The 10306-nt window shown below is 42.6% G+C and overlaps 2 protein-coding genes and 1 pseudogene across 2 annotated transcripts in view; 1 reads left to right on the top strand and 2 right to left on the bottom strand.

Moving 5' to 3' along the window:
- LOC102762680 (cytochrome b-c1 complex subunit 2, mitochondrial) overlaps positions 1–3884 on the top strand; it is a 38120-nt gene extending 34236 nt beyond the window's left edge. The window contains exons 14-15 of the mRNA XM_015563945.1: positions 2281–2434; positions 3618–3884. Of these exons, the coding sequence (XP_015419431.1) occupies positions 2281–2434; positions 3618–3701 (238 nt within the window). The 3' untranslated portion in view covers positions 3702–3884. The remainder of the gene's footprint in view (positions 1–2280; positions 2435–3617) is intronic.
- A 100-nt stretch (positions 3885–3984) lies between these two features.
- On the bottom strand, positions 3985–5676 carry LOC102755026 (annotated as a pseudogene).
- Positions 5677–5910: 234 nt separating this feature from the next.
- PDZD9 (PDZ domain containing 9) overlaps positions 5911–10306 on the bottom strand; it is a 29421-nt gene continuing 25025 nt past the window's right edge. Inside the window, exons 2-3 of the mRNA XM_015563937.1 lie at positions 8499–8688; positions 5911–6306 (exon numbers count right to left, since the gene is read on the bottom strand). Coding sequence (XP_015419423.1) covers positions 5922–6306; positions 8499–8688 — 575 coding nt within the window. The 3' untranslated portion in view covers positions 5911–5921. The remainder of the gene's footprint in view (positions 6307–8498; positions 8689–10306) is intronic.

The raw sequence follows: 10306 nt of genomic DNA, 5'->3' as shown, positions 1-10306 counted from the left end.
AAGTGAATAAAAAATTTGATGGGCATGGAAAGAGAGTGTACTGACAAGTCTTGGGGGGAAAGGATGTGGGGGGTGCAGGAAGAGACTGGACAAAACATCATACACTTATGGATGAGGATAGTGGGCAGGGGGCGTAAGGGAAGAGGGTGGGATGGGAACCGGGTAGAGGGGAGCTATGGGGCGAAAAAAGGAACAACAATAATCTGAACAATAAAGATTTAACTAAAAAAAAGAAAGTCAATCAAGCAGATCAATATTTGGTGTACGGCACTATTCTCTTGCACAAAAGTATCAAATGGTATAAAAAAAGTTGGTTTCTTTTTGATAAATTGTACCTTTTTCAATGCGTTAAAAATTTATTTCTATATTGCCCTGGCCGGTTTGGCTCAGTGGATAGAGCGTCGGCCTGCAGACTCAGGGGTCCCAGGTTTGATTCCGGTCAAGGGCGTGTACCTCGGTTTCGGGCACATCCCCAGTAGGAGGTATGCAGGAGGTGACTGATCAATGTCTCTCTCATCGATGTTTCTGACTCTCTATCCCTCTCCCTTCCTCTCTGTAAAAAATCAATAAAATATATTTTCTTAAAAATTATTTCTATAAAGTTTTTTTTTAATGAGGTACAAAAATTTGGTGCTCAAAATTGCTAGAGAATAGATTACATAAAATTCAACAGTGCAGCACACAACCTAGCACCTCTTCCATTATATCTAGAAGAGCTCCAAATAAAGATCCGCCATTCCGATTGTCAGGAAAATTAAAAGATCATGTTTTATAAAAAATAGTAACCAGCGATAAAAAAAAAAAATCTCACTAGGGCATGTTCTTCTAAGGGAAGGCATAGTGAAACACAATAAGAATGTAAAACTTGTTTAATACCATTGCATGTAAATACGTATTATACAATATATCACACTCAAAAAATATTTTTAAAATAAAATACATAACATATGACAAAGTACATTTAAGCTTTTTTAGATGCTTTCATTTAATATTGAACTTGAAATAGCCGGTCAGCAGCGTGCTAAGTGTTGCCACACGAGAAGGAGGACAGTGAATTACAAGCCAGGGGAAAGCACCTGATTGGTCACTTCTGTTCCCGTTCATATTATTACTTTTGTCATACTGAACACACTAAGAAATTGCCTTTCGAGTAATCAGTGCAACAGTTTTTATAAGGTATGGCAACCTGTAGAAAATGGAATTTTGGGTTATTAATGTCAATAATGTTTTCTGCCCTGGCTGGCTTGGCTCAGTGGATAGAGCATCAGCCTGCAGACTGAGGGGTCCCAGGTTTAATTCCGGTCAAGGGCATGTGCCTGGCTGGGACGTGCAGGAGGCAATCAATCAGTGATTCTCATCATTGATGTTTCTATCTCGCACTCCCTGAAATCAATAAAAATATATTTAAAAAGAATGTTTGTTTTCTGCCATCTAGATAGAGTTGATACTTGTTCCTGTATGTTTCTTAATCTTTCTATAGTGAGAGAGAAAGTAAGGTATCATTGCTGAAGGGCCAAACTAATAATCTCTTGGTAAAGTTTATTGCAAGTAAAATCTCTCTTTTAATTAAGCTGACAATTTGATAAAATTGCATATCATTGTAATTATGTTTAAATGGAAGTCTTGGTACAGCATGCCAAAAGAGGGTAGTTTATTTGAGAGTTATATAACTCGGTGCCTTATTGAACACCAGTTTCTTTCTGGGAGAATTATGAATTGGATTTTGTTTTACTTCAAATGGATGCTTTTGTGCCCGCATTGAACCTGCTGGGATTGATAAGACCTATACTGTCCTTACCCACCTGCCTCTCCATTACTTCCTGCCCTCAATGAGACAAATCCCAGGACAGAAATGGGGCTGGGATTAGGGAGATAGCTACAGAATTAGCACACAGCATTCTGCTTAGAGGACAGTGCCTTAAGAGCCCCTATATTTTTCTTTAATAGAAATGCTTAAAATTATCACCAAAAAAGTATCAAGAGTTACTTTACTAATCAGAACTTTAAAATAGTTTTAATTAGATCTAAGTTCTAGTCCCAAGTCAAAAGGCAATCTGTTGGGTTTTTCATATCTTGTATTGACAACTTTCTAAATGATAATGTAAATAATAAAGTAATTGGTGGGCTGAAGAAATAGAAGGGAAATCTTCAGCACTATAAGATTTCAAAGCTGTTAATTTGTATATTTACCAAAACATATTTGAGAGTTTGGGAACATTTTTATAAAATTGCCTTTCTCTGTACAACTGGCTTCTGAATTAAACACCTTTAATTGGACAGGAACAAGCTGAAAGCTGGGTACCTAATGTCAGTGGAGTCTTCGGAAGGTTTCCTGGATGAGATCGGGTCTCAGGCTCTCGTCGCTGGCTCCTACGTGCCACCACCCACAGTCCTTCAGCAGATCGACTCAGTAGCGGATGCTGATGTCATAAATGTAAGCAAATGAAAACTTACAGTTTAACATGAGATATGACCTTCATGATCCCCTTTCAGAAGGCATGCTTACGCTTCCTGGGGCTGCTGTTTGGTGCCTTTCTACCTGGTGTGGAGGCAGGAGGACTCATTACCATCAGATCTGCTTGTCAGCTCAAGATTTATGTTTCTTCCTCATTTAACTAAATTACCGTTAGGTTAAACCATTTTAAATTGTTAAGAAAAATCAAGTATTGGCAATTTTCTGATTCAAACTAATAGTCAAGTTTGGTATTTTTTCTTTTCACTCCCAAGAAGTAAACTGTCCTGCCAACCCTTCCTGACCCAGCATCTCGAGATTTTCTTTGTCCTCGCAGTCTGAGGCATTCTCCTGCTCTGGCTATGTCTTTTTTCACATATTGTTCTTACAAGATGAGTTGTTTTGAGGGCAAGGATTATGTCTTCTAGCTTCTCTTTGTAATTCCTACTATGCCTAACAAGTACGTGATCTACAGAATAAATCCAAAGGCAGTGGGTTTTTCCAGTCATTTCTGTATTAAACATAAGAATGTCAGCTGCCCTTCCATTGTGGAGGTCTGAACCTTCTCCTCAGCGACAGGTCTACCGTGGGGCTAGGTAAGGTAGTGACCCGGTCATGATTTCACTTGGCCCCAGAGTCTGTTACCTGCTCTTCCAAATGCCTTCCTCAATTGCCGCCACCGCCATCCTTTGAAAAAAAGTGGCCTGGGATCATGTGGGGCTGATACTCATGGTATTACACTTAACCTAACAACCACCAACTTGAAGTCGTGGTATAAAGAATACTAAAATTTGACTTCTAAGTTAATCAGTGTATTTTTATTAACTCAGGCCATTTGCCATTGTGATACAGAAACAGGAAAGCCACAGACCCGCCCAAGGCCGCCTCTGCCCTATTTTGCAATGTCGGTGAGGCTTTCCTTATCCCCTTTACCAGCTGCCCGCGCATCAGAGAGTCACACATGTGCGGGTACTCCCAGGAACAGCTGAGCTTTTCCTCAAATTAAACCATGCCAGCCCTCTCCTGTAGTTCAGTTTCACTAGCGGCTCTGGCAATTGTTGACTTAAGAGTGTCCTGTGCATAAGTAACAGAATAAATATGTTTTAAGTACTTGATAGTGCATGTTCTTATTTTAACTTTCTGCCTTTTGTTTGTTTACTTAAAGGCTGCAAAGAAGTTTGTTTCTGGCCAGAAGTCAATGGCAGCAAGTGGAAATTTGGGGCATACACCTTTTGTTGATGAGCTGTAAACCTGAAACACATTGTAGGAAAGAGCTGGACATTTTCTCAACCGAGAGCAGCAAACACATGGAAGTTCCACGTCTGTAATGTAACATTGTCTTGATTTTCAATGAGGTGAAAAATCTTAAAAAGTATAAATGCAGGTAATTGTTCCCTGCTTACCTAAAGTCAATAAAATATTCTAAGTGTTTCTTGGCGTTTTTCCTAATCAGTTAATCAACAAGTTTTTATTTTCTGCAGACATGGTTTGGTTTGGTTTGGTTTTTGTTTTTCTTCCTTTTTTTTTTTCTTCTTCTAATTAAGAGTCCCTTCCTGGTCCTACTTGCATGAGTGGCTGTGACCAGGTAGAAAAGGGGAGGGGAACCAGGCAGCGTGGGGAGGAGTTATCTTCACAGCATTCCATTTATACACAGAACTAAACAGACACGCAGAGTCACTATTGCGGTTAGAAGTTGGCAGCATGGGAAAGGGGAGGAACAGGTTGCAAGTAGGGGTGTCATTTAAAAAAATTCAGGCCCTTTCCAAAACTGGGCGGGGGGACGTGGTCTGTTTCAACCCAAGAGGGATCAGAAGATCAAAAGCGGTTTGGGAAGGCCAGATGGTCAGGCATGGAGGGAGGAAGGAGGCTCAGGGGGTGGGGGCCTGTTTAGCAACTGGGTGAAGGGATAGTCCTCCCTGTGCTGGGATCCCCCCAGCCCTCAAGTCTGGCAGGAGAGGGACAGCCTGCAACCCCCCACAGGCAGGTCTGGGGCTGCCAGATGCTCCAGGCAGGGGGCTGGAGGGGGCTCAGAAGGCTTGCCCTCCAGGGAGAGGACAGCGCTGCCCCCAGCTTCCCTGCCAGAGGGCAGCACCCTTGACCTTGGAGCAGCTTGCTTGTAATTCATGCTTGATCCTGTAAGCTTCTTCTTGGTGGCGTCCCTGGAGCTGGCATAGCTCATTTTGCTCTTAAGGGGTGCAGACTCAGGGCCCAGAGATAAGCCCAGGTCCCCTTCCTGTCCTCAATCTTATAGGTTGCGTTAGGCAGGGCGCAGCGTCCTGCAGCATCTTGACGAAGTGGGCAGCGGGGTCGTCTCCTGTCTGGCCCACAGCACCCACCAGAACCTCCTCGCCCTCTTCCCGGATGATGTTCTTGCCTTCACTGGGGCAGGAGAGCACCGCCTTCCTGCGCTTCTTCACCTCCTCACACACCTTCATGTCACTGAACACTTCGATGACTCCCTCAACAACAGCCACACAGGCCCTGATGCTGCCGGGCCGCTGGACTGCAGACATGTTTTAGATGCTGTGAAGGACAATGGGATAGAATAGCATGAGAAAGGATTACAACCAAGCTGAGTGTCAGTAAATACTTCCAGCCTAGTATTGGTGGCTTTTTAAAAGATAAACGCAATTAAAAATCTCTCCTTTTGGGTAAGAACAATTAAATGGGCTGGGTTTTACCCTCTTTTTTTGCCTATTTGCAATAAAGTTATTTCTCTTTTTTTTTTTAAGAGAAGAGAAAGGGAGAGAGAAACAATTGGCTGTCTCCTGCACCTCCCCTACTGGGGATCAGCCCACAACCCAGGCACCTGCCCTGACCAGGAATCAACCAGCAACCTTTCAGTGCCTGGGACAATACCCAGCCAACTGAGCCAGAGCACACAGAGTTATTTCTGAAAAACAAATTCCCCACCAGTTGTGTGCTGTGTTCCCAGTGCTTCATTTTATGTCTGCCTTACCTTCACTATGCAGAACTTTACTTTCCCTCATTAACTACCAACCCAACATTCAAAGTAAAAGTAGGGCAGAAAGGGGGGAAAAAATTCTAATATGAACAACTAGCCAAAAAAAAGTATTTTTCCTATGAAGTAGGGCACTTTATAAAACAAGAGAAACTAAACATCTAAATCACAATGTGGTACTTACCTTTAAAAGTGAAATTCTCTGCTGTGTTTATACTTTCTGATATCAAGCTGTTCATTTTCTAAAAGATGAAACATTCTTCTCAGAAAGGAGGATCTTAATGATCTGAGTGATGCTATTTTGAGAATAAAATTTGTGAGACCTGTTGTGGCACCCAGGGAAGACTTGGCTATCACGTTGAAGCAGGCGTAAAGGTTTCACAACAGTTGCAAAAGCATTGGAACGTGTGCACATATTCCTGTGAGTACAGCAAAGCTGTGCATGGCAATGCACAAAAGTGGGGGAGTTTCCAGAGAAATGCTCCAGGATCACAGATTTGCAAACTACTAACCAACTTTTGGTGCAGGTTGACCCTTGCCCTTTTCAACTTGGGCATAGTCTTCCAGCCAGAATGCGTCTGAGGCTGAGGAGGAGGAGGAGCTGTCCTTGTCTTGCTTCACCATGGTCCAGTAAGGGGAAGGGGCTCTCACTCCTTCCCTGTGGTCTCCGTGAACCATGATGTCACAGGCAATGTCTGTTCCTACGCTGATCGTCTCATTCTTCTTTTTGTATTCATGCCATTCTCTGGAGATCGACATGGGTCTCCTTGCAGGATGATGCCCAGTGGACCGTGGGGCTTTATAATACTTAAGTTTTTTATCTAAAACATCTTCCTTGTCATCACTGCTTGTGAAAAAGTCGCCTGTTGCCTCCTCAGTTTTCTTCGTTGTGCTAGAAATAAAAGAATAGTGAATGAAATTTTTTTTTAATCCTCACCTGAGGATATTTTTTCCATTGATTTCTTTTACAGAAAGTGGGAAAGAGGGAGGGAAACAGAAAGAGAGAAACATCCATGTGAATGAGACACATCAACTGGTTGTTTCCCGCACGTGCCCGGACTGGGACCAGGAATCAAACCCTCAGCCCTTCAGTGTGGGGATTTTAGCCTCATACTTAAGTTGTGCTATTCTGTGTTTATCTTTTCTTTGCTTTTGAACAGTGAATCTGTCATCCTTAGATTTCAGTATTCTGAATCTCAAACTCTATAATTAATGCTTAGTTAGAGCATAGTAGTTGTATGAGCGAATAGTTTAGAGCCCAGGCTTAAGTAACACTTCCCGGTACAAGGCCCGCCAGCTCTATCTGGCTGCTAAATTTAAACTGGTGAAACATGAGTAAAATTTACAGCTCCTCATTTGCAAATCCTCACATTTCGAGTGCTTAATAGCCACATGTGGCTGCTGGCTGCTACATGGAACAGCACCCAGCCAGATTTCTTTGAAGATGCAGGGCTGCGGCAACGAGGGTTCAGGAAACCTGCCAGAGCTTAGTAAGGACCACTCCTGCATCAGCACTGAGCTTCTCGTGTTCTACCGAACTTCTCACATACCTGGTCCTCAGAGGGTCCCTGGTGCTCCTGTGCTAACACAGAACAAGCTCTCAGATTCAGTGATTTGCCAGAGTTTCCAGGCTGGGTTTCCATTTTCATTCACTGAATAACTGGGCTCTCAATCACTTAAAAGTCCTGTGGTAAGTTTAGCATAACAAGATAGACCTGTCCCTGCCTTCATGGAGTTTGCATTCCCCAAGGGCAACACAGTAAGCAATTGGTTATAAGGATTATTTCATTGAAATTGGGATCAACGCTGAGGAGAGACCAGGGTAGTAAGAGGCCATATCACAGGGTCCTAAGCTTGTTGCAGACAAAGGCTCTGCAGCAAAGAGCAGCAAGGTAAAAGCTGAGAGCCAAGTGGACTACAGGGGAGGGGAGCAGCACAAGTGAGGCTGGAGTGATACTGGAGCATTTATCCTAAGAACAAAGGAAGGTCTTAAAGATTTTAAGGCATGTCACAATTCAAAGAAAATTGTAAAAGGATCATCTGTGTAGAGAATAGGGAACAAGAGTAGATGCAGGGAGACAAAATAGTGGCTTTGACTGGGGTGGTGGTAGTAGCCAGAGAGAAGTGGACAAATGTGGGAGATAACTGACAAGTCTTAGTGATTATTGGGGGGAGGGGAAGACAAGGGAGATAGAAAAATCAAGTACAGTCCCGAAATTTCTGACTTGCTCGACTAAGCAGACATAGTAATAGAGGCCAAAAGAATCAGGGAGATTGCCCAGCAGATTGAGAGGAGAGCGCCAAATATTACACCTTAGGGAACTCCAAGGCTGGGTAAAAGGGCACCAAGAGAAAGTGACCAGAGGTCATAGGAGAATCAGGGGAGTGGGTATCAGAAACCAGGGGCAGGTGATGTTTCAACACGAGTGAGGTTGGAAGGTTGTAAAGTGTCTAATGCTCAGAAGCCAAGCAAAATAAGATGAGAGGAGCCCACTAGAATCTGATGTGAAAGTTGTGGGGGAGGGGGGAAGGAGCCTGGGAAACGCCTCGGGCAAATGATGGGAGCAAGCCCAGACTAATGCAGGCAGAGGAATGCCCTGTCTGGTACAGCTCTTTCAACAAGTTTGGAGTTAGGGACAGGGCGGTGGCCAGAGTGGGCAGAGAGAGGACAGTGGAGTTAAGGTGGGGTTTACTGAGATGACAGAAGCTTAAAAATGCTTAAATGTTATTGGGAAGGATCCAGAGAGCAGCTGGATGGGCAGGAAACAAATGGAATGGGATTCCCAGCACCTTTAAAGGCTGACTGGTGTGGGCATTTGGAGGCAGAGTTCCCATTGGATGGTTTAGTCTTCTTCATTAACTCCAGGTTCAAGGCTCTTGTCTCTCTCTTTCTTCCTGATGCCTGTTCCTGCAGATCGTTCTTTCCATAAGGATTTAGACACCTGGGACATCATTCTAGCAGGGTCACCAATTCCTCCTACCATGGTCCACGCAATAATTTTCACATTAAATCAAGACCCTGGGCTTCATGGACCTTGGAGAATTATGTAGTATAACAAAGATTTCCAAAAATGAACTACTTACCATGTTACTGGGAATTTGGTCTCAGGGATTAAATCATATATGTCTTGCCATTCTTGGGGTATGTCAATAAATTCTCGGTAAACCTCGATTTGCAGCACTGTTCCTGTGGTGATGCATTGCAAAAGCTTTAAAAATTCCCGAAGAGTATATCCTAACACATTGGCCTGGCCAACACTAATCAGAACATCACCTAAAGAGGGGGGGAGATTAGCAGTGAAATTAATGGTTGAAAGGAAATATTCCATTTCTGTCTTTATTGTGAAGTGTTTCCTTTTATGGGTTCATATTGCTGGTTCATTTTTTAACCAAAACCAAGCTTCAGTCTTTATTTTTTATTTTGTTTTGTTGTTAATCCTCACCCAAGGATATTTTTTTCCATTGATTTTTAGAGAGTGGAAGGAAGAGAGAGAGAGAGAGAGAGAGAGAGAGAAATATCAATGTGAAAGAAATATATTGGTTGCTATAGTCCACACCCCAACTAGAGCCAGTGACAACGCCCACAACTTGGGCATGTGCCCTGACTGGGAATTGAACCGGGGGCCTTTTGGTGTGTGGGACAACACTCAACCAACTGATCCATAATGGCCAGGGCAGACCAGTCTTTATTTAATAAAAGCGACCACCTCAGTGACATGTGTCCTTTGCATAATAACAAATGCATTCAAGATGTTCCTTACAGCAGTGCAACGGTAGGTAATATGTTTTCAAAGCATTTCTAACAGAAGCTACACCATATATAATTGAAGCATCCTTTAGGATTCTAAAAATGTGTTTCAAATAAAATGAATGGCTATTACTCATTTTTTTTATAGATATATTTTTTATTGCCCTAGCTGGTTTGGCTCAGTAGATAGACTGTCAGCCTGAGGACTGAAGGGTCTTGGGTTTGATTCCAGTCCCCTGTGGCATCGGTCCCCAGTAGGTGGCGTGCAGGAGGCAGCCTATCAATGATTCTCTTTCATCATTGACTAGAGGCCTGGTGCAAGAAATTCATGCATGGGTAGGGTCCCTAGGCCTGGCCGGAGAAAAGGGCCGATTGGGGCCTTCTGGCTGCTGACCGGGGCCTTCCTTCTGACTAACCGACTGGGGCCTTCCTTCTTTCTGCAACACCCCTGTGGTCAGCACACATCATAGCGAGCGATCAAACTCCCGGTTTCCCAGTCCAACTCCCGAGGGGACATTTTGCATATTAGCCTTTTATATAGAGAGAGGTTTCTATCCCTCCCTCTCCCTTCCTCTCTGATATTCAAACTACACAAACACTTGTACATGTGCCCAAGGACTTCTGTAAGAATAATCAAAGAATATTCAGGGTAACATATTTTAAGAGGAATTTTCAAAAGCAACATATGTGTTCATTCACAGTGAATTTTTGATTAAAAAATGGTACATCTGCACTAAGGGATGCTCTGTACCCTTTAAAAAGAATGAGGTAGATATGTAATAATGTGAAAATATATTCACAATTTTTTGTTCCATGAGAGAATCTTTTAAATTTGCAAAAACTATCTATGGTATGATGTCATTTTTGTTTAAAAATTCACATGGTCATGTGTATAAAAGTATGTGAGAGCACATAAAAAAAAGTTCTGGATGATTATTAAAAATTTTATATGTGATAAATCAAAGAGACTGTATTGGGAATGGAGAAATGGGATGTTTAAGTTGATATTCCTTTGTATTGTTTGACATTTTTATAAATGAATGAAATTTAAAATATATTTTTTAATTAATTTCAGAGATGAAGGGAGGCAGGGGAAAGAGAGAGAGAAACATCAGAGATGAGAGAGTATCATTGATCGGCTGCC

This window comes from Myotis davidii, unplaced genomic scaffold (genome assembly GCF_000327345.1).
Source record: "Myotis davidii unplaced genomic scaffold, ASM32734v1 scaffold150, whole genome shotgun sequence".
NCBI classification, from domain to species: domain Eukaryota; kingdom Metazoa; phylum Chordata; class Mammalia; order Chiroptera; family Vespertilionidae; genus Myotis; species Myotis davidii.
Note: the sequence above shows the minus strand (reverse complement) of the source record. Positions and strands in the feature narration are given on the sequence as shown.